The sequence below is a fragment of the Mustela nivalis genome (assembly GCF_964662115.1).
Source record: "Mustela nivalis genome assembly, chromosome: 13".
In the NCBI taxonomy this organism is placed as follows: domain Eukaryota; kingdom Metazoa; phylum Chordata; class Mammalia; order Carnivora; family Mustelidae; genus Mustela; species Mustela nivalis.
Window position 1 is genome coordinate 61,508,327 of NC_139032.1, and position 23,103 is coordinate 61,531,429.

The 23,103-nt window shown below is 51.8% G+C and overlaps 2 protein-coding genes across 4 annotated transcripts in view; both read right to left on the reverse strand.

Moving 5' to 3' along the window:
* Nucleotides 1–12,197, reverse strand: part of TRIM14 (tripartite motif containing 14) — a 28,284-nt gene extending 16,087 nt beyond the window's left edge. The window contains exons 1-3 of one of the 2 annotated variants that reach the window (XM_082694946.1): nucleotides 12,087–12,191; nucleotides 11,370–11,992; nucleotides 8,738–8,833 (exon numbers count right to left, since the gene is read on the reverse strand). In XM_082694946.1, the coding sequence (XP_082551072.1) occupies nucleotides 8,738–8,833; nucleotides 11,370–11,603 (330 nt within the window). In that variant the 5' untranslated portion in view covers nucleotides 11,604–11,992; nucleotides 12,087–12,191. Of the gene's footprint in view, nucleotides 1–8,737; nucleotides 8,834–11,369; nucleotides 11,993–12,040 lie in introns of both variants that reach the window. The other variant, XM_082694947.1, reaches the window with a different exon arrangement.
* Nucleotides 12,198–13,126: 929 nt separating this feature from the next.
* CORO2A (coronin 2A) overlaps nucleotides 13,127–23,103 on the reverse strand; it is a 53,326-nt gene continuing 43,349 nt past the window's right edge. For both annotated transcript variants that reach the window (XM_082696510.1, XM_082696511.1), the window contains exons 5-12: nucleotides 21,921–22,100; nucleotides 21,085–21,201; nucleotides 20,288–20,392; nucleotides 19,421–19,517; nucleotides 18,568–18,680; nucleotides 18,120–18,210; nucleotides 16,981–17,240; nucleotides 13,127–16,025 (exon numbers count right to left, since the gene is read on the reverse strand). In XM_082696510.1, coding sequence (XP_082552636.1) covers nucleotides 15,894–16,025; nucleotides 16,981–17,240; nucleotides 18,120–18,210; nucleotides 18,568–18,680; nucleotides 19,421–19,517; nucleotides 20,288–20,392; nucleotides 21,085–21,201; nucleotides 21,921–22,100 — 1,095 coding nt within the window. In that variant the 3' untranslated portion in view covers nucleotides 13,127–15,893. The remainder of the gene's footprint in view (nucleotides 16,026–16,980; nucleotides 17,241–18,119; nucleotides 18,211–18,567; nucleotides 18,681–19,420; nucleotides 19,518–20,287; nucleotides 20,393–21,084; nucleotides 21,202–21,920; nucleotides 22,101–23,103) is intronic.

The window sequence follows — 23,103 nt, forward strand, 5'->3', positions numbered from 1 at the left end:
CTTCATCAGCAAGGATGAATACCCAACTTTGGTATCAACATGGACGGGACTGGAGGAGATTATGCTGAGTGAAGTAAGTCAAGCAGAGAAAGTCAATTATCATATGGTTTCACTTACTTGTGGAGCCTGAGGAATAACATGGAGGACATTAGGAGAAGGAAAGGAAAAGTGAATTGGGGGAATTCGGAGGAGGGGGATGAAGCATGAGAGACTGTGGACTCTGAGACACAAACTGAGGGTTCTGGAGGAGGGATGGGGGGTGAGGTGAGCCTGGTGGTGGGTATTGTGGAGGACACATATTGCATGGAGCACTGGGTGTGGTGCTTAAACAATGAATCTTGGAACACTGAAAAAATAAAATAAATGCTCTAGTCATGTTTGGGAAAAGTTACGGGCTTAGGGGGATGGTGAAGAGATACTCCCATTTTGTAGTTGCTAAAGTTCTATACTAGATTCTAACATACTATTGTGAACATTAAAAAAAAATGAACACGTGCTCATGTACTACTAGTACGATTAAAAAATAAAACAAAATCATTAAAAAAAAATAAAAGCAGGGTGGTGGGGATATGGACATTGGGGAGGGTATGTGCTATGGTGAGTGCTGTGAAATGTGTAAACCTGGCGATTCACAGACCTGTACCCCTGGGGATAAAAATACATTACATGTTTATTTTTAAAATAAATAAATAAATAAAGCAAAACACAGGTCAGCCTCTTTCTCCAGCCCAAACATCAGTCCACACAACAGAACAGCCCCTGGCACTTGTACAGGCTCCCCATGATGTCATGTTCTCTTTTTAGTGGGGCAGGAACACGAACTTTGGCATGATCTGTGGAGTGAGTTCCCTGAGTCAGTTTCCTATACAACGCTCTGGGCTGTGGTTAGGTTCTGAGGCTAGCTGTTCCCAGCCACACGCAATATAGGTTAAGTTGGCTTTGGGCCGGCCTGGGAATTAGTCTACACTGACAACATGATTTCTACGGGTCAGGGAACACGGACACAAATTATGTCTCTCCTGAACGACCCAATGAAGCTAAGAAAATGGGTGCCCAACTCTAGATTGAAAGACACACTCTGGAGGCAACGTATGTAAATGGAGCACCTTTCTAGAAACCAAGAGAGCAAATACTCTCCTGACCAAGCAGTTTCCACAGCTCCACTTTGTGAAGAAGCATGTACAGAACAAGCTTAATGACACAACCCATCGCTGTACCTCTCCGTCCAGGAATAACCGTTTGGAAACATCCACAAGAAAACTTAAGGTGTAAGGAGATGAGGCTGATCGTGCAAACAGTTTAAAAGCATGAGAGAGAGAGCGAGAGAGAGAGAGAGAGAGAGAGAGAGAATGGGAGGGAGGGAAGAGATTCTGGCGATGAAACAAGGAAGTATGCCGTCTGGTTGTTTGGGCCACATTGATTCAAAGCGAAGCTGGACCCCACACTGGAGTGGGCTGGGCCAGGTGAGGCCCTGAAGAGTCTAGCTGAAAAGCTGAGGGACTGGGAACAAAAGGAACTTGGGCAGCGGGGGGATTGAGTGGGGGATTTCATACCCAGAGTGCTGGCTGCTGTGTGACTCATGTCGGCCCAGGGCCCTGCAGGCCTGTCTGGGTCCTGTGGAGGGTGAGGGGTCTGTGAGGAGAATGGAGAGGGCTGTGTGGCTGATATCTCAGCACGACTCTGGACAGTGCTTCCACGGGTGCCGCTCCGGGGCCTCCCACTGCTCCCCACCCCTGCCCTCTCCCTGTTAGCTATGCTGTCACTGGTGACTCGGGCAGGTGGCCGTGGCCTGCGGAGGGAGGCAGAGGGGTGGCCTTATCCAGAGGCGGTGGTGGAGACTGATGGCATCGCCCGTCAGCAGGCGCATGGCCTGGCTGAGTCCTCATCTTCCCATTCCCACCCTGGCAGAGGCTGCTTTCTGTCCCATAACTGGTCCCCAAGCTGCGGTTCAGTCCCTACAGCTCTGGTGGGTCACAGGGAAAGGCAGGAGTGGAGGCTGTTTATTTCCCTCCCTAGGGTGCCAGTGTCGGCCCATTTCCTCTCCTTCCCCCAGCCCTGCATGGTAGGGAGAGGGGCTGACTCCTGCCTGTGCATTTCCAAGAGCCTCCTTCAGGCTGGGTCTGGTCAATGGGAGGAGGAACTAGAGAGAAATGAGGGAGAGGGAGCAGCCAGGACGTCCCCTCTACCCTCCAGCTCCCGAAGGACAGGTCTGCTATGGTTCCAGCTCCTACCATGTGGGCCCGGCCTCCTGCTCTCCCTCCTCCCACATCCTCCCTGTGTCTCCTGCCCATGCTCCTGCCTCGCCACCCCTGGCTGGCTTCTCCGCCACCCCCATGCTGTGTCACTGTTCCCTGCACTCATCACCACTGTCCAAAACCCGCAAAGTGGCTTCTGTCTTCCTGGGTGCCCCCAGCGCCGAGGGCCACTTCAGCTCTGCCAGCCTGTGCACACCCTAACTCCCTACCCAGGTCTGGATTCTACAGACAGTAACCAAACTTACGTGTATATTTATTTTTATAGTACACATATTTATATAACCCCCCACCACATACACACACATTCTCATAAAAGTATCAAAAGCTCCCTGGGGAAAACTGGGAAGATTCCAAAAGAAGAGCAAAGTCACTATGCCACTCTGACACCTGACCCTTGTCCAGGTTAGGGTAGCGGGCAAATGGCGAGTTTCCCATCCACCTGGGCCTCTGAGCTGCTGTGCAGGGGAAGGAAACAGCCTCTCAACAAGGATGTCAGAGAAAATCATTCCATGGGTGTTGGTTGAGGATTAAAAACCAAGGCCTTCTTGATGGTTCTCTGGAAGGAAGTGGTTGGCTGTTCCCTGGTTTCTGAGCAGTGGACTTTGGAGCACGTGTGAACTTTATTGACTTTCGTTTGCTCACAAAAGTGTTTTATGGATTAATTTCCAGGCAGACAGCCCTTTCCCAGCAGTGCCTCTCCCTACGCAAGCACAGGGCAGTGTGGCTGTCCCTGACCTCTCTGCCCCAAAGCACACGGGCCACAAGTTTAGCGGAACACAGGAGAGTCCTACATGTGTGTGTCCATGAGCTGGAGGAGTCACTTCTGGGAATGTGTCCAGACGGAACAAGTAAGAAACGTTCGCTGCGGTGTTCTTTTATGCTAGTGAAAAACTGGAAATGATCGAAATGTTCCACATTACAAAAATGGCTTAATCGTGGTAGAGCCATGTACTGGAACACACCGTCTCTGACACTGACCCAAGGTAGTGTTAGTTAGGACCTCAAGCCAAAACAAGACGCCCATATATAAAGGGACACAGATTTTTGGTCAATAACGAGGGAAGAAGATGACATGGGAGACCTCCCTCCCTAGTTCAAACACACAGAAATGGGGATATACACGTGAGCCAATTTTTAAATCATATGACTCAGCTCAAAAACAAAAAGCAAACCCACAAACGACAAAAAGCAGAAATCCTTAGCTGCCCCAAACAAAGAGGGAACTCCAGTGCGGAAGCTGAGGAAGTGACCCGTATGACAACCGCACCACACTGGGAGCCCCGCAGCCTTGGGAGGGGTCTCTGGGCACCTGCCACCTGCACCAACCCAGGAGCCTGCTTCATCCATGAACTAGGAACAGGAAAAACTCCATTCACTGGCCTGGGAAAGGAGCAAGGGATCTTTTTTTTTTTTTTTTTAAGATTTTATTTATTCATTAGATAGAGGGGGCGGGGAGAGCACAAGCAGGGAGAGCAGCAGAGGGAGAGGAAGAAACAAGCTCGCCGCTGAGCAGGGAGCCCTATGTGGTGCTCATTCACTGAAGGCTGATGCTTAACTGAGTCACCCAGGCACCCCAGGGGCAAGGAATCTTGTCATCCATCAAGGGTCATGGGCAAAAAGAGTCACCAGCAAAACAAATAAACCAAATGACAGGACTGTACTGAGAAGAATTCAAGTCCGAGCTCATGGACCCTCAAAACTGAAAAATTCGGGGGCGCCTGGGTGGCTCAGTCAGTTGAGCATCTGGTTTGGCTCAGGTCATGATCTCAGGGTCCTAGGATTGAGCCCCACATAGGGCTCCCTGCTCAGTGGGGAGTCTGCTTCTCCCTGTGCCTCTCATCCCAATCATGCTCTCTCTCTCTCAAATAAATCTTAAAAAAGCAAACATTGAGGGGGCACCTGGGTGGCTCAGTGAGTTAAGCCTCTGCCTTCGGCTCAGGTCATGATTCAGGGTCCTGGGATCAAGCCCCTGATATCAGGCTCTCTGCTCAGCGTGGAGCCTGCCTCCCCCTCCCCCACCTGCCTCTCTGCCTCCTTGTGATCTCTGTCTGCCAAATAAATAAATAAAATCTTTAAAAAAAAAGATTTTATTTATTTGGAGGGGGAGAGAAAGAGAGCGAGCAAGCGAGCACGTGCATACAGGACCATAGGGGAGGAACAGAAGAAGAGAATCTTCAAGCAGACTCCCTGCTCAGTGCAGAGCCTGAGGCAGGGGTTGGTCTCATGACCCTGAGATCATGACCTGAGGGGAAACCAAGAGCCAGATACTTAAGCAACAGTGCCACCAAGGCACCCCTGTCTTCTACCCACTTTTAATTGGATTTTTGGGTTTTTTTTGGGGGGATGGTTGAGTTGTAAAAGTTCTTTATGTGGTTGTATGGAACCACAAAAGGCCCCAAAGAGCCAAAGCAATTTTGGAAAAGGAACAAAACTAGAGGTACCCAAATCCCAGATTTCAAAATAATCTATAAACCTATAGTGATGAAAATAGTATGTTACTGGCACAAAAATAGACATGTAGGTCAGTGGAACCAAACAGAGAGCCCAGAAATAGACCCTCAACTATATGGTTAATTAATCTATGACAAAGGAGGCAAGAATATGAAATGGGAAAAATATAGTCTCTTGAACAACTGGTGTTGGGAAAACTGGACAGCTTTGTGACAAAATGAAATTGGACCACTTTGTTACATTATACACAAAAATAAATTTTAAATGGATTAAAGACCTAAAGGGGGCACCCAGGTGGCTCCATTGTTAAGCATCTGCCTGAATTCTGCTCAGGTCATGGTCCCAGGGTCTTGGGATCAAGCCCCGTACTGGGCTCCCTGCTGGGCTGGAGTTCAGCTTCTCCCTCTCCCACTCCTCTTGCTTGTGTTCCCTCTTGCTTTGTCAAATAAATAAATAAGACCTTTAAAAAAAAAATACCTGGGGCGCCTGGGTGGCTTAGTGGGTTAAAGACTCTGCCTTCGGCTCGGGTCATGATCCCACGAGCCCCGCATCGGGCTGTCCGCTCCGCGGATAGCCTGCTTCCTCCTCTCTCTCTTTCTACCTGCCTCTCTGCCTACTTGTGATCTCTGTCTGTTAAATAAATAAATAAATAAAATCTTAAAAAAAAAAAATAGCTAAATGTTAAAGACCTGAAACCATAAAAATCCTAGAGGAGAGCACATCAGTAATTTCTCTTACATAAGCTATAGCAACATTTTTCTAGATATGCCTCATAAAGTGAAGGAAACAAAAGCAAAAATAATCTGTTGGGACTATATCAAAATAAAAACTTTTGCACAGTAAAGGAAACAATCAACAAAACCAAAAGGCAACCTCCCGAATGGGAGAAGATATTTGCAAATGACATATCTGATAAAGAGTTAAGCATGGCTGAATTTTTAAATATCTGTTTCTTGACCAGGGATGGAAACACAAATGCCCCCAGGAGCCAGGCTGGTAACACAGTGAGGGAGGCGATCAGGTGGGGGCTGGGAGACCTGGAGGCAGGCACCCTTCTTGTGGGGGTGTCTGGTGCTCAGCTCCCAACGGCTCCCAGGGCCAACTGATTTTCGACAAAATTCGAGGAATTCAATGGAGAACACACAGTCTCTCCCCAAATGGTGCCAGAGCAACTGGACATCCATAAGAAAAGAGAAAAAAAGAATTGAGCTAAATCTCCCACCTTATACGAAAAAGGAACTCAATAAGAATCACAGACTTCAATGTACAACATAAAATTGTCAAACACTTAGACCAAAGAAAAGGCGGGAATCTTTGGGATGTAGGGCTAGGCCAAGTCATGAAACCGAGGGCACAATCCATTAAAAAAAAAAAAAAAAAAGGATAAACTGGCCTTCTTCAAAATTAAAAAACTCTCACTCTGCTAAAGCCCCTGTGAAGGCAATGGTATGTCAAGCCCATACTGGGAGAAAATATTTGTAAACCACAGACCTGACAAGGGACTCCCGTCTAGCTCAGAGAGACATCTCCAAACTCAGCAGCAGGAAAACAGACAAACCAATCCTGAAGTGGTAAAAAACAAAAAACACAAACAACAACAGCACAGAGGACAGACAAGCTGCCATTAAACACATGGAAAGCTGTTCGGGATCATAGCTGCTGGGGAAACGCAAACACAGGGTCCAAAGGGTACAGCTACCAGAAAGGCTAGAACAGAACTCTGGCAAGTCCTGCCAGTAGGCAAGGACGAGGGGAGACTAGATGTCTCATACATGGCTGGTGGGAAGGTCAAATGACACAGCCACCCTGCAAAATGTTCTGGCAGTTTCTTGAGAAGCTAAACATACAGGCCCCATAGAACCCAGAACCAGCGCTGGGCATTTATTGCAGAGAAATGGAAACTACGTCCACACAAAAACCTGTACACGATTGCTCAAAGTGGCTTTATTTTTAATAGCCCCAAAATGGAAACAACGAAACTACCCTAACGTAGATGAAAACTTCAAATTAAAAAAAAAACCAAAAACAAAAAAAACTGGCTGACCTGGACTACCAGATGGCTGGGATATTATTCAGCAATTCAAAGGAATGAACTATTGATACACAAAACAACCTGGAGGGATCCTGAAGGCATTATGTTGAGTGAAAAAAATCTCAAAGGTTGTACACCGTATAATTCCAGTTTTATGACATTCTTAAATGCCATAATGACAGAGATAGAGAATGGATGTGTGGTTGCCCGGGGTCAGACTGTTGGAGGGAGAGTAGGAGGGGTGACTCTAATGGTGTTGCCCGAGGTAGGTCTTGGTGGCGGCAGAATCCTTCTGCATTCCTCAATCTACCCGTATGAGAAACTGACGTAGGACTTTATACACACACGCTGTCAACTCTGGTTTTGACACGGCACTAGGTAAGCTCTAACCCTTGGGGCAAGCTAGGAGAAAGGTACGCGAGGCTTCTTTGCACTATCTTTGCAACATCCTGTGAATCTGTACTTATTTCAAAATAGAATTTTAAAAGCTGAGGAAAAGGTTCAAAGAAAGAAAACTCCACCCCTTAGACGAGGCTGAAATGTGACCCACTTGACTCTGCACACGGGTCCTAATTCTTTCCTTGGGGGCCCCCAAGGAAAGAATCTCTGCTCATAGATCCCGCAGACAGTGACTTTGTATCCCGATTCTGCCCTTCTGGCTGAGTGGCCCAAAACACCTCCCCCATCCCTTCCTGAATCTTTTCCAATGGATGTATTTACCTGAGTCCCAGAGAAATGCTCTTGGAGACATGACGGGCACCGTTACTAATGCAGCTGGGGCTCCAGGTGCATTAATGCAACTGTCCCCAGCATGCTGGGGTACGCAGCCACAGATAAAGCATGCTGGGCCAATAGAGGACCAATTCTGTTACCTCGCCTAGCCTGGGCCTCGGCATCTCCCCTCTGCTGTGGGCCTGGCCTCGGGACGTCCTGGGTGCCAGTCTCTCTGCTCTGACTGTGGGGGTCAGTCCAGGGTTCACAGAGCCGTCAGGGGGAGAGGCCCTTGGGGGGCACCCCACCCCAGCCCCCATTTCGAGGTGGGGGCAGCCGAGGCCGAGAGGGGAAGGGACCAGCTCAATTCACATAAAAGGACCAAAAAACCCAGCACAACTTCTTTAGAGTAAAATGGCAGCTCACAATCGTATCAGTCCCAACTTCTCATTTCAAGCCCAAAAAGAATCCATTTAAATAAACAATTCTGGGGTGCCTGGGTGGCTCAGTGGGTTAAGGCCTCTGCCTTCGGCTCAGGTCATGATTCCAGGGTCCTGGGATCGAGTTCCGCATCGGGCTCTCTGCTTCTGCAGGGAGCCTGCTTTGCCTCCCCCCCATCTCTGCCTGCCTCTCTGCCTACTTGTGCTCTCTGTCAAATAAACAAAATCTTCAAAAAAAATTAAAAAAAATTTTTTTTAAATTATTTAAAAAAAATAATAAATAAATAAACAATTTTGTGAAAAGAGGAGCCTGAAGAAAGTACTTACTTTTGGAATATATTTATACCCTATTTAATTTCTTTCAACAAAGTAGTTGGCATCCAAAGAGTTATTTGCACGTTCTTTACACTGCATTTTGCTTTGTTTAAGGTGACTTGGGGTGCAGGGGATGGACGACTAGTCCCTCTAAGAGAATGGCCTTGGCAGAGGCGGCAGGTGGCAGGAAAGGCTGTTCCTCCATTTTGTGAGGCGCTATGGGGCAAGACTAGGGCACTGGACAGAGGCAGATCTTCACCAAGCTAACAACACAGAAGCTTTGGGTACAACACAACACAACACCACAAGCTTCAAGCTCCTCACTAGCCCGGTCCCTCATGGCCTTGCACCTGATTTTGTGTCCTTTTTCTTCAAAAGAGCCCCCCAAGTTCTGGAAGTCCCAAGGGCCACCAAACTGGATCTAAAATCCCTTAGAGGTTTTTATATACCCTTGGCTCCACACCGAGGAGAGCCTTGCATCCGAGGGGAAGTGCGCATATCTCAACTAGAATAAAGAAGAAATGTCCACTTGCCTTGAGCTTCTCGGCAGTGTCTTCTATGTGGGTTATGTTGCCAACATTCTGCTGCTTCTTGGTTTCCAGTTGCTTTAAACATTCTTGGATGAGTTTCTGTATGTGAAGGAGTCAGGAAAAATTAATTCTTAATTCTGTGACTTTTAAGGTAACAAGCTACCCCGAGGGGCATCTCCCACCCCTGAATTTTGCTCCAGTTGAGGTACCTGAGACTCACTGGTGAGATGAGTGGGCCCAGAGTCATGGGGCAAATTGGAGGATGAGCTGGAACAAGGGTCCCTCTGATCCTCGGAAGCCTATGTCAGATATTCTTCAAACCTTGATGTTCCCCTCCCTTTTTTCTAGAACAATCCTACTTATGACCCAGTTTTCTCAAACAGGGCCTTAAGGCAAACAGTTTGGGGACAGCGGAAGAGTGTTCACTTATAGAGTCACTATTAACCAAACCACCAACTACATGCCAGGCCCTGTCACAGGGCCTGTCCGCGTGGAACATACATTCCAGAAATGTGGGCCTTTGGCCTGGACTGGGCTTCAGAAGACCTGCACGTGTGAGGCCTGTGGGGGTTCATGGTCCCATCTCCCTCCCACCTAAAACGGCTCCCTTCCATATGTCTCTGTTTTGCGACTGCCATTTTTCCACGGGTGGGCTCTGTGACCCTCTTCCCCACAAATTTGACCTCACCTCTATTTGGACTTTCTTCAGGCTGGCCTTATACTCAGCTGCTGGGCCCAGGTCTGGCTGCCCAGCCAACCAACAGCTTCCCAACCAACCAAAGGGCAGGTCTGCTCCGTTCCTGGCTCTCCCCCAGGGACCAGGGAGTGACCCAGAAGTGTTTGCTGAATCGAACACAGTGACCAAGGGCTGCCAGCTTCAAGTGGAGAGCGGGAGCCACCCAGCAAGCTATGAAGAGCACCAGCCTGAGTCACACAGGACTTCCTAGGTCTGAGTCCCTTTCATGGGAACTGAGCGAGTGACCTCACATCTCTAAGCCTGTTTTTTCAGCATAAATCTGGAGCTAACCCCATAGCGTCACCATAGAGAATAAGAAGTATACAGAATATCTGGTGCGGTGCTTGGCAGGGACTAAGTACTCAACAGAGTTGTTAGCTGTCATTGTCACATCCAACAAGCATTTACTGCTGTGTGTGGTTGTATTCTAGGTGGTGGGTGAGGGTGGGGACACAATGGGAGCCCAGGTATAAGCCACAGCCGCAAACTCCAGGAGCACATCCTTACCCCACTGTGATTTCTAAGCTTTCAAGACCAAACGCTCCCCAACACCCCAAGAGAGCCCAGCCTCCCGGTGTCTGGACCTTCCAATCCCAGGATGCTTCTCCTGTCAAAGCTACCTGGTAAAATTCTACTCAGTCTTCAAGGACAGTTCCAGTGGCACTCCTCCAGGAAGTCTTCCTGGGCTCTCTCTTCCTACTTCACACTGTCTTCCCTCCAGCTTTCCAATTACAATACTTATCACACTATATTGTCACTATCTGTTCTCATCCCACCAGCCAGGGAACATCTCCAGATCCAGGAAGAATTGATTTATTCCTTAGCTCATGGCACAAAGTATGTGCTGAATGGATGTCTGATGAGTGGATGGAAGGATGATGGATAAACAGGTGAGTGGGTAGGTATGTGAACACAAAATGGGTACGTAGGTGGGAGGTAGGTAGGTGGGTGGACCCACCTATGAGACACCAAAGCCCTATCTCTGGAAAGCAGCCATATGAACTCTGGACACAGCCTCTGAGGAGCTATTACTCTTACAACCATTATACAGATAAGAAAAGGAAGACCTTGGAGGAAGAGGTGGGCCTTAAACCGAGGACTCCACCAACTGGACCAGCTCCCACAGGGCCCATTTTCATCCAGCTCCAAGGCTGTCGCAATGTGAACAGAAAGGTCATTAATCACAGAAGACTTCCCGAAGGAGGAAGTGGTAGAATCTACATCTGTCAGAGAGAGAAGGGCCTGCCTATCCCAGGTGGGGCAGACAGATTTGACCAGAGCCACAGAACAAGTTGTCCTCAAGGCCAGAATAAGAGTTGAGAGCCCCTGACCACTATTAGGATTATGCACAGGTGAGGGTTCCAAGATGAGAAGCCAGTGGGGACAACACAGCTGTGGAATCCTAGGGTCAAAGGCAGCCTCAGCTTCCAGTTTCCCTTTTCATATCAATAAAATGGCTGTCACAGCTCCCCACCAGGCTGTTAAATGCGTGGAAGGGAAGTGCTATGGCGAGGAAGGGTGGAGGGGAAGGGCAGGAGTGGGTGGCTGGCGGCCGCTCCTACAGCAGTCAGTCAAGCAGTCCTTAGGCCCTGACTGTGAACTTCAGGAGAGGAAACCAGAGGTTTCTGTAGGGCTTTTCATCCGTGTTCACCCGCAGACCTTCTTCCAGCCCAAGGGCAGTGTGGTGGACCCGCGTGGTGGACGAGGTCAAGGACATCTGCGTTATCAGCCAGGGCGCCCCAGTTCTCACTCCCAAACCCACCTCTTCTGAAGCTTAACTGATCGTTGGCAACAACAGGTGGGCTTCCCTGCGGCTCCAGGCCTAACCAGGAACCGGCCGCCAACCCTGCGCGCGCCTCCCCGCCCGTTGCACCCCCCGCGCGCCGCCCCGGTCCCCACCTGCACGTGCACCGCCTCTTCCAGCGCCAGGCCGACCGGGTGGCCGCGGTGCGCGCCCAGCACCGGGCAGAGCGCGCACACGCAACGGCGGCAGCGGCGACAGAAGAGCTCGGCCACGCGGTCGCCATGCTCCGGGCAGCGCCAGCCGCTTGCGTCCTCGCGCTCCGGCGGCCCCGGCGTCCCAGGTGTTCCCGGCCCCCCAGGTGTCTCGCTCCGCGCACCTGCGCCGGCCATTCAGCCCTCGGGTCCCCGCGGCCGCGGTGCGGGGGAGGGGCTCCCGCGGAGAATCGAAAGCGGGGCGGTGGGGCGGGGTTGGCTCCGGGCAGGCCCCGCTCCCGCAGGAAGGACGGCTGCGCACGCCCGGCCCGGGTAGCGGCAACATCGGCGCCCTGCGGCCCCATGGGCCGCGCTCTAGCCGGACCTGCGCCGGCCCCTTCCGCGGCGTGGAGGGCTCGGGCCTGGCCTAGCGCCTGGGAGGTGGCCGCAGCCGGATCCACTTTGCCTTGATTCTCTTTGCCCCTTCCCCGGGAGAAATCACCGTTCCCCCAGCTGTCAGAATCCTAGAAACTCTGATCGCCCCAGGCTGTCTCAGCCTCCACCAAATGTAAATTAGTACAGCCAACCTGTACAACACCATGGAGTTTCCTCAAAAAAGTGAAAAATGGACCTACCCCATGATCAAGCCATCTCCCTTCTGGGTACATACAGGAAGATTACCGATTATGAAGTCAGTATCTGGGAGAGCCACCTGCACTCCGGGGTGCCTTGCAGCGTTATTCACAACAGCCAAGGCGTGGAAGCCACTAGTGTCCGTCCGTGAATGAATGCTGTGTGTATATACGGTGAAACGTTGCTCAGACCCAAAAAAAGGAAATCCTGACATTTGCCACCTGGGTGAGTTTGCAGACTTTATGCTTAGTGAAATAAGCCAGACGGAGGAAAAACAAACACTGTTTAGTTTCACATAGATGTGGAATCAAAAACAAACAAAAAACCACCACCACCACCACCAACAACAACAACAAAAAACCCCAAAATAAAATTAAAACAGTTGTACTCCTAGCAACAGCGTGGAGTTCAACTGGGAGGCTTTGGAGGTGGGGGAAAAGAGTACAGACTTTTAGTTGTGAGATGCCCAAGTTTGGGGGATCTAAGGTACAGCCTGGTGACTCTAGTTAATACTTGAAATTTTCTGCGTGTAGATCTCAAGTGTTCTCACCACACACTATGTGAGATAATGTGTTAATTAACTTGATGGTAATCATTTCACAAGGTATACATATATTAAATCATCACATTGTACATCCTTAAAAATCATGTACAATCCAAATATATACAACTTTTGTCAATTGTATCTCAATAAAGTTGGGAAAAAATTCTCAGTTCCTATCCTTGGCTCTTAATACCTTTGATCCCTGCCCTGTCTATGCTCTACCTTTTGCTTGTTTCCAGACCAAGAATAGGCAGTTTTTTCTGCTTGGGACCTCTTTTCCCCCAATACCCTTTGCCCTGCTCACTTCTATTTATCCTTCTGCCTAAATTTCACCTCCTCCAGGAAGCCCACCTTGCTTATTCACCCAGAGCAGCCCACACTTCCCCTAACCTGGCCCTCATCTTCCTTCCAAGCATAACTAAAAACTTCAGAGGGCAGGGACCAAATCTGTTTTATCTGTTTCCCAGCCCGGTCTCTGGTCCAAACAAGTAGATAATTTAATTGGTATTTGTAGCACAAATCAAGAAAAGGAAAGCTCCAGGTATTAAAATGTCTAGGCAGATGTTGTTTATTATTTTGGTACATTCTTTCCATTGCACGATTTCACATCTATTTATTTTCATTTTTATTTCTTAATTTTTTTTTTTTTTTTTACAAAGGTAAAAGGAATTTCAGAAACAACATTAAAACAATCAGACTATTTCAGGCACGGTTTCATATTAAAAGCATAGATCTATTTTTGATTTCCTTCTTCCCTCTATGATACAATCTTACATTTAGTTCCAGGAAGAACATTTATTGTAGAGCTAAGGTGGATACGCCCCAGCGCTCATCTCCCGGTACTGTCTTCATTCTCAGAAAGCTCCTGAGTCAACGGTCAGGGGCCTCCCAGAGGACGGAGTAAAGAGATGAGTGCACATTCTGCTTTGCCCTGAGTGTGCAGGCCTGGCCCTGCAGATGCTGGGCAACCTCTGCTTCATCAGTCAAGAACATAAACAAAAATGCAATTTTAAAAAATGGCTTAAAAAAATATTTGATAAAAATTACCTATCCCTCTCCCTTGCTGTGAAATAATTTAAATAATTTATTCTAGTTTAAAAAAAAAAGCAAACCCAAAAAACAAGTTTGTTCACAGATGCCTTCATATTGTTTTTAAGCATGAGGTCTGGGTCCCTTAAGAGCCTGAGAAGGTTCTGCTCAGAGGAGCATTTGGGAGATGCCCCAGACTCAGCCCCAACTCTGGCTGTTTGCGGCCAGTGCCTGTGGGCGTGATCCTTCTTCATTCTCTGGGAATGACATGGGGATAGTGTCATCATTCTGACCAGGGGGGCGATGCCCGCCTGGCCCATGTTAGAATTAGAGCTGGACATGCCAGGGAGTGGAGGTGGAAGGGCTTTGTACACTGCAGAGAGCTGACTGCCCATGAGGTGGGAGAGGCAGCCCCACCCAGGGGAGCTCTGTTCCCTCACAACGCCTGGGACATGGCTCTGGTGAGCCCCAGGGACGAGTCAACAAGAGAGAGGATGCGGGCGTCTGGTATGTGTAGGCAGACAAGGGGACCAAGCTATGGCTAGGGGAGGGGGCGCTCGGGGTCACAGAGCCCTCATCGAGTTGTAGCCAGGGGTCCCACAGAGACACGGGACACTTCCGGCCCAGATTCAGAGGAGGGGGTTAGATCCCAGAGCCGGTCTGACATTCTCTGTCCTCATCTCTACCGCAGATAGGTACAGATGGGCCAGCTCAGCGGCTCTCCAGTCTGTACTGCAGAATGACCTGGGAACTCAGAACAATATACGCAAAGATTCAGCTTCAACTGGCCTGGGATTGGGACGAGGCATCTGTATTTCTCAAACCCTCCTAAGAGGACTCTCAACGTACAGCCTGGGCTGAAACCTACCAGGCGGTGGGGCCTCCTCCTGTCCCCATCTTAGCTCTAGGATTGCCCTGTGCAGTGGACAAAATCCCATCAGGGCTCATTTAATTTCCAACATTTTCCATCTCTAGCTCGGCTGTGTATTGGCCACTGACAAAGAACCTTAGCGAATGGGCGCAGGACGCAGATTCACAAGGGAGGGACATATTACTCTCAGGCTAGAAGGAAACTTCAGGGTCACCTGGCCCTACTCCCTTCCCTAGTGCAGTCATACCTCTCCAGAAGGGGGTGGCCACGGGGTTCTGCAAGCATCCCGCAGTGCTGGGGCTCCCTGCCTCGTAGACCAAAATCTACCTGCCTCTATCTATCCTGGAGCAGACAGGCTCTGTGGCCTGTCAGTGGTCACAGGAACCACCCTGATGTCTGCTCCCCCACAAAAGAGATAAGTGTCTGTCCACACTTGGCTGATGGCGATTGAAGAGAGGATGGTATGGGCTTCCTCTCTGTGTTCTAGCACTGGGCCAAAGCTTGACTTATTTCCCCACAGTTAAACTTCCTCTGCTGGTTCACCAATGTCTTGTGAGTTCCTACAGCCGACCCAGATCATTGCTATGGGTAGTTTTCCTCAGGTCAAGGCCATGGCTTCTTGTCTCAGGAGGCAGATCCTGTAGAGGGCAGCACACCCCAGGGTCCCCAGGTTCAGATGGAGAAACTGAGACCAGAGAGGGAAGGACCTGTAAGAAGTCACTGCTGAACCCAGAATAAACAGATTCCTGCCCTGCGGGCTGAGAGCTGCATCAGACCGGGAGAGGCAGAAAGACCCAGCAGACCAGAAGCCTGACCCAGCCCTTCCATGAACCCTCTGTGGACCCTGGTCACTCGTCTCTCTCTGGGCCTCAGTTTCCCCACCTGTAAAATGAGGAATTGTGCCAGATCACTGCTTTTCAAACTTCTCAATGTTTTTTCAGAAACAGAACTATGTATTCCATGGAAGCCGATATATAAATCAGAAAGAAGGGAAGCTGTCTGGTTGGAACGGGGTGGTGGTGGGGGCCACAGCCCTCCTGCTTAGGCTTCCTCCCACCCTGTGGACAGTTTGAAAATCACAGGCAGCTTCCCCTCTTGGATCCTTCCAGCTCTAACTTTATAGTGTTCTTTTCCTGGAGAAGTGACAGCTCGCCGTGGACCCTTAAACACAGAACAAAACCGAAGGCAAGTTGTTGTCTAAAAAGAGTCAATTCAGACACCTGTTTTGAGAAGGCAAGTAGAAAACGGCACCACACCCCTCCCACTAGAATCTTCCAGCAACCGAGAGTTTTCGTTTTCTGGTAAAAAATATAGAAATAGTGGTTGTTCTTGGGGGACTTGTGGTTTGGTTCTGGACCTCCCCATGGAGCCAAGTGGTGTCCCTGAGGGTGGGGAGGGCAGCACGCTCTGCTCAGAACCTCTGTGAGCCCATGCGCGAGTTCTGGACCTCCAGCTCCAACTGCTTGGCCTGCACCTCGCGCTGCGTCAACAGCTCGCGGAGCCTTCGGATCTCCTCCTGTTGTCGATAGAACATCTGCAGCAGCTGGGAAAGCACAGAACAGAGGGAGAGATCACGCGGTGGCCCCGGATGTGAGGGGCCAGAACACCCTCGGGAAGGACAAACCACCACCCCCTTTCCACACACAGACACGTGGAGGCTCAAGGGAGCGGCCGTTGCACAGAACTTTATAAAATCATTTCTTCACACAATAAATGAAGTCAGACCTTTTTTTTTTTTTTTTTGCCTCCTTAGATGCCCTGTGGGATAGAGGAAAGGATGCATGGCCCTGAAGTCTGGAGGCTACAGTTCTCACCACTAAACTAGCTAAATGATGTGACCTCAGCAAGTTACTTAGCCTCTCTTGAGTTTTAATTTCCTCCTCTAGGAACCCGGGGGTCAGAAGATGAACCTGGGCGTTAGGGTCATCACTGTGGCATAGGCAACCATTGCAGATGCTGGGCGCTCCCCTGAGGATCTTCACACCCCTACAGAGGTGGGAGTTTAAGTACCCCTTCCCCCACCCCCTGCCGCCGAGGCCAAGAGAGATTCAGCCCCTGGCTCTGAGGTCCTCCCGTCAGTGTTCAGCAGAGGCAGGACCAGGACTCCTCTGTGAGGTGCCGGCCCCTGTGCTTTTAGCCACTACAAACTGACCCCCAGGCCTGGGGAGAAAATTCAGTCAGGTCATAAGCCACAGTGCCTACCACAGGACCTGGGACACGGCGGGCGCTTAACAAATGTTGACCATGAAAACAGAAAATCCTAGCATCAGAGCAGGGAGGGACTCTAATACGGAATCAAACCCTCTGCATCTTGCAGACGGTTTTCCGTCATCTGGATATACACCCGCCATCTTGGCAGACCACAGCGTTCACTGCCTGTTTGGTCAATGAGGTCACAAAGCAAGTAAAGAGGCCAGGCCAGGCCCCACGGCTGGCCGTCTTCACCGCTCACTTTCTCCCGACCATCCCAGTGCACGCACCGCCCCCCTCGTTCCCACCTCGTTCTCTGTCTTTGGTGGGGGACACTCCATGTCGAAGCCGTTGGTGAGCCGAGGGGTCTTCTCTTCCAGCCTGTGTTCTGCTGCTCCCTGCCTGGGCACCTTCTCCTCCAGACGGGAGAAGGCTCTCCGGCCATCGTCTACAACCACCTTGTCTGTTTGTTTGGAGGGGGGCATGGAGACGGAGGGGCATGTCTCTGGGAGCAGTGGCTGCGGGCTCAGGATCTCGGAGCAGGGCCTCAGGGACACCATGACTGGGCCTGGGAGGGAAGCAAAGGGCCGTGTGAGGACTGAGGGCTCGTGAGCAGATGGACAAGAGTGGAGCTCTGGCTGCATGCAGACAAGAACCAGCCCCCACACTGGGGCACCCAGCTTGCAAACACATCCCCACGGGATCATCTAAGTGAGGCCTGGTTTGCCAGGGCCGCTGAGTGTATGCCTGCAGCTGCCCCCAAACACTGCGAATGGCTCCAGTGAAGACTTGTCCTTGCTTTGCAGGGACAGTCCTGTATGCATTGCGCTCTGCCTTCTACCAGTTCATGAATCCTCCCAACAGCCCTGAGAAGCAGGGGTGGGGTGGGGTGGGGTGGGTGCCAAGGTAGCAGTCACAGAAGACGTGAGAAGTCCAGAGAGGAACAGACCAAGTGTCGCCCAAAGGAAGAGGCAGGCGCCGCGGAGGGGCCAAGAGCACACATTGCCTCCTCTGGGGTAGCCCTTAGGTGGACAGGGCAGGGGGGGTGTCAGCACAGGGAGGAAGGGCCTGGGGCAGGCGTGGGCAGCGGGAAGCTTCTGCCTAGACTAGGGTCTCTTAGGCTGAAAAGTAATTGCAAAGGTGGGGATGGGAAGATGGGCAAGGGCCTGGGGCCCAGACTACCCACTCACGCTGCACAGTCTGGAGTTTCAAGAAGTGTTCCATGGAGCAAAATGCCTTGATTTGGAAAGACTTTCCTGAGCCACTTAGGACAAGCCCTCCATTCTCGGACCCATATGGGACCATCCTAGCCAATGGGGACTCACTGTCAAGGACAAGGGGTTATGGGAGAATACAACTGTAGGCCAAACCCCTCTCAGCTACCTGGGATGACTGGACACTCCATTTCACCTCACATTTGCACGGGGCCTTCGTCTGCCCCCCTCACCTTTATTCATCCCACAGAGCCACTCCTGGGCTGTCAGAGAGGGCCGGGCTCCTGCCGTAGGCGGGTAGATGTCCTCTTGGTAAGACTCCGACTGTAGGAGAAGCCAGGAGTGAGGACCGAGGTGGCAAAGGGGCTGCCCAGATGGGAGGGCCCTAAGGGAGCTGGGGTCCAGGATTTCCCCACCTAGGAGTTGAAGAAACCAAGGCCAAGAGAGCAAAGGGACATGTCCAAGGTCACACAGCAACTCAAGAGCAGAGATGGTTTGGTCTCAGGACCCTTAGTTCCCAGCAACACTGCACTGACAATGAGAAAGGCCTTTCCCTTGAGGAGTGGCCACCAGCCTCCTTGCTGTTACCCCAAGGGCATGGGCTCCGGGCTCCAGCTCCCAGGGCATGTCTTCTTCAGAAGGGGCTCCCGCCTCCCTCACAGATGGCCACACCACCCTTACCCGCCGGGGTACAATCATGGATATAGGCTCAATGAGGCCTTTGCTTGTAATCAGCTTGTAGAAGCGGAAGATCTCGCAGGAGGTGACGTCGAGACCTCTCTTTGGCATGACACCTGCGGGCAGATGGCCAAGGAGGGCTCAGAGGTTCTGGCTGGGCTGGGGTCACAGGGACCCAGGTGAGGGGCAAAGCCAGAGTGCACACCTGGGCATGAGCAGAGAGTACCCTCCTCCCACCCCCCTTCCGTCTACAGACAGTTCATGAGCAAATACCTACACTGGGCTGGGCCCTGTGCTGGGGAAATGGGGTTGGAGTAATCAGACTTGGTCCTCCCCACCAGCTTGCGCCCGAGCTGCTCTGAACAGAGCTCCTGCCCCCATCCTGTTGATGAGTGTTACCAAGGTGTCCTTCTCCTTCCCTTTGTGGTTAATGTAGCTGTGTCTTCATGTTCAAGTGGGTTTCTTATAGATAACATAGAGATGTGTCTTCTTTCATTTTTTTTTTTTTCTATTCCCAAATACACTTACAGAATAGGGGCTCTCCTAGGTCCGTCTCTCTTATGTTGTGGCTGCTGCTGTAACTGCCCTACCTCAGCCTAGAATGCCTTCATTCTCTCCGCATACTGTGCTCCGCTCCCCTTTTGGCTCCTCGAGTGTTGCCTCCTCTGGGAAGCCTTCCTCGACTTCCTGCTGCTTGCTCCCAGAGAACCTCCTACATACTTCCATCAGAGCTCCCATAGAGTCTGCCTTGATCCACCCTCTGTCCTTCTGAATGGGGTCCTCTCCAGGGTGGGGCCCTCATCTGACTCGCTCCTGTCTCCCCAGACCCCACGTGTCCTCAGCGTTCCGTACTCACCCATCCCCTTCTGTGGGCTGTGGGAGCGGTACTCTGTCAGGTAGCTCAGGTGAGGCTTGTTGGCGCTCACCTCATAGTAGCGGATGTTTCCATCTCCCTGAGGAGGAGGAGGGTACAACTCAGAGCTGGGTCCCATCCGCCCCCACCCCGGGGCCTCCCACGGCCATGCAGCAGAAACCTGGCATTCACAGTGACCGAAGGGCTGGCAAAGCCACCTCACATAAGAAAACACCAGGGAACTGCTGTTAAAGCAGCAAGGGGTCCTCATTTCAACACTCGATTCTCCCAATCATGACCCAAAGCCCACCTATGTGCCTCCAAGGCAGAAACTCTGGGAGCACAGGCCCGAGTCCCACTCCCAGCTGCACAAAAAGGTCAGCAGTGGTGGGTCCTGAGACCGTCCAGTGATCTTACACTTCTGGGGCATTTCTGGTTGTCCCTGTCCTAGTGACTTGGGAAGGGAGAGAGGGACAGAGTGCTGCTCCAGGCACTGGTGAGGAGGAGCTACGATGCCAAGTACCAGTTAGTCCTACCCAGTGAAAACCTGCTCCAGCCCAAATTCGAAGGTACCCCTATTGAGAAACACCAATGGGGCCTCCTCATCTGGTCCCAGACCTGAGGAGTGATAAGCCTCGGGTGTCTGCCCAAAGCCCTGGCCCTGGGTGTTCGCTGGGAGCCAGGATGGTGGGACAGGGTATGTGCCCAGTGCAGGGAGACAGTGTCCAGAAAGCCCTCCTCATCCCTCTCCCTGGCCTGAACCCCCAGGGCCCCCGGTTGTTGTGGGGCTAGCGGTAGGGCTAGGCTGGGGTAGCCCTGCTCCCTGCCTCAGGGGCTCAGGCAGCCCCCTCCCTGCCACACCAGGCTCACCTTCCCCACCACATAGAGCATGTTGGTGTCCACATCATAGAAGGGAAACAGCACGCCCGAGGAGCCATCCAGGTCCATCTCGAAGAGAGGCTGGGACAGGTTGTCCTACAAGGAAAGGAGACCAGGAAGGCCTGTGGGTCACTCCTGGAGGTCCTCAGTGGTGTTCCTGGAGATGGGAATGCCTGCCAAGGGGCTCTGGGTGAGTGTGTGTGTGTGCACGCGTGCATGTGAGAGGGAAGGAGACAGAGGGAGAGAGACCACCCCCTTTTATCCTGCAGGCATTTTGCCTCCAACCCATCACCTCTCACACCGCTGATGGCACACCAGCCCTCCCCTGCTTGTCTGATTTTTTGATGGAGGAGGAGGTCAGAGAGAGGAAGCAATCTGTCTAGTCTTTGAACTCTAGCCAAGCGCTCCTGCAGTGCCTGGCCTGGCCCTTGCCCTCACCCCCTCAGCTGCTGCTCCTGCCCACCTGCCTCCAAGCCCTCACCCCAGCTGTTCCTTCTGTCCAGAAGCACATCTCCTCTCTCTCCCCCCACCCCCACCCCTCGTCCTGGTCCAGATGCGGCCACCTCCCCCTGAGCCCCACACCACGGTCACTCCCTCCTCAAACGAGAAGATGTGCAAGATCTGAGCAGCCCCCCAGTTTGCATCCCAGCACCCTTAGCACCGGCCGGCTCTGCTAAGTATGTGCTTGGGCAATGGGTAAGGGCACGAACAAACGAGTGAGTGAAGGAAGCCAAAACTCAGCTATAGACAACAGTGAGGGGCAGGGTAGGGCTGCACGGGATACTCACCTGGTCCCACACCGCCAGCTGCCGGTTGTTCCACTGGGATGTGCCCGTGGACAGCAGCTTATTCAGGTTCCCCAGAAACAGCACCTTGTTGGCCCGGTGCCCTGTGCAGCTGGTTTCCTGGATGGACATGTGTGGTCAGGGGCTCGTGGGCCACAGCTAGGGTCCCTGGCCTCCCTGCCTTTGCTGCTGCTGCTCTACTGAAATGCCTTTCTTGTTCACTACCTAGCTCTGCTTAGAGAATCTTTCCAGAGACACCACCCCCAGGAAGCCTTCCAGAGATCCTCCCATCCATCTGGGGGCTCAACTACTATTTTTGCTGAGCTTTTTCTGAGCTATGATTGAGGCAAACTTCAGCGCACCTCTGTGCTCGTGCTGAGAGATCCTTGAGTGTTCACTGTATGCAAGGCAATGGGCAGGGTGGGCACTGTCACCTGAGTTATCTCATTCAATCCTTCTAGAGGAAGGACTGACAGCCCACTGTTGCAGATAAGGAAGCGAAGGCTCAGAGAACAGAAAGTGCTTGTCTTTGGTCACACAGCAGACCGGCAGGAGTGACGTGCCTCTTGACAGAGCTTAGGCACACCGGCAAGTTCTGGAGTTAACTAGGTTTAAAACTCAGCTTTCAAGGTGGGCAAATCACCTGACCTCTCCTTAGCCTTCGTTTTCTCATCCAAAGAATGCAGGGGACACATCCCACCTCCCAGCAGGGCCAAGAGGACAGAGAGATAGCACATGTGAAGGCTTGGCCACAGTGCCCACAGCATTACTAGCCTCCCGCAGGCCCTCACCGCCCCTTGCTCCTCTGTCCCCAAGCCAGACCCCAGCCCGGCACATACCTGGAGGACAGTCCCGGCCCGGGGGTCGAGGATCCGAAGCTTGCGGTCTTTACAGGTGGTGGCCAGCAGGCTGCCATTGGTGTTGAAGGACATGGAGAGGATCACGCCTTGGTGGCAGGTAATCGTCCTCACGGGGCTCATGATTACAGACTCCTTTGTGTCCAGGTTCCACACCATCACCTGCACGGCAATGAGCTGTTTCTGAGCACGGCGGCCACCCCCACCCCGGGCTTCCAGGGTCGCACACCCGCCAGGCTGCAGTGAAACACGGTATCCCCAGGAGGGAAGCCACAGATGGCAGTCTGGCCAAGAAGCCTTGGGTGGGAGGCGGAAGCCGCCGCATGGCAGGAGGGGAAGCCGGGAGTCAGGCTGTCTGGCAGCAAAAAGAAAACACCATCTGCTTTGGAGTGACAAACCATCCACGCTGGGAGGACCCCAGAGATGAGCTAGTCCAGGGGCTCTCACACACTGACTAGCAGCAGTTTCCACCTCACACAGATAGAGGGCTGCCACGTTTAGCTGCGGAGGTTGTGCACTGCACAGCTCCAGGGAGATCCATGCCCATAGCCCGTGACGTGACCTGCACCCCGTGGAACTGTGGGCAGAGTTCCGTGCACAACCATATAGGGTGGCCCTGCAGACACAGCCCACATACACATGTGAAAGAGCACTTCTGATCAGAAGGGGGTCAGAGGCTCTGTCAACCGCTCCCATCCCTGATCCATTAGAGAGGTCCCCAAAGTGCCTCCATAAAGCCCTCTGTTGTGAAGGGAAGAGTTTCAAAGCCACGGCTATGGTCACACCGACCCCATTCATGTACAAAAGGAGAAACTGAGGCCTAGAAAAGTCAAGGGACTTTCCTAGTTCCTACTGCAAGGCAGAGACTGAGTTGCAATAGAATCCAGGGCTCCACCACCATGAATTTTCCCCAACCCCAGGACCCATAGACTGCCAGCTTGGCTGTCAGTGGGGCAGTGCGAAGCTTCTCCGGATGGGATCCAGCCCAACCCCTCCAGGACGACTAAGGGGTTGTACAGTGTCCCCCCGCCCCGACCACAAAACCTCATGTCCACTGGAGCCTCAGAATGTGACCTTATTAGGAAACAGGGTCTTCGCTGATGTAACTAATTATGATGAGGTCATATGGACTGGGGTAGACACTGCATCCGCTGACAGGTGTCCT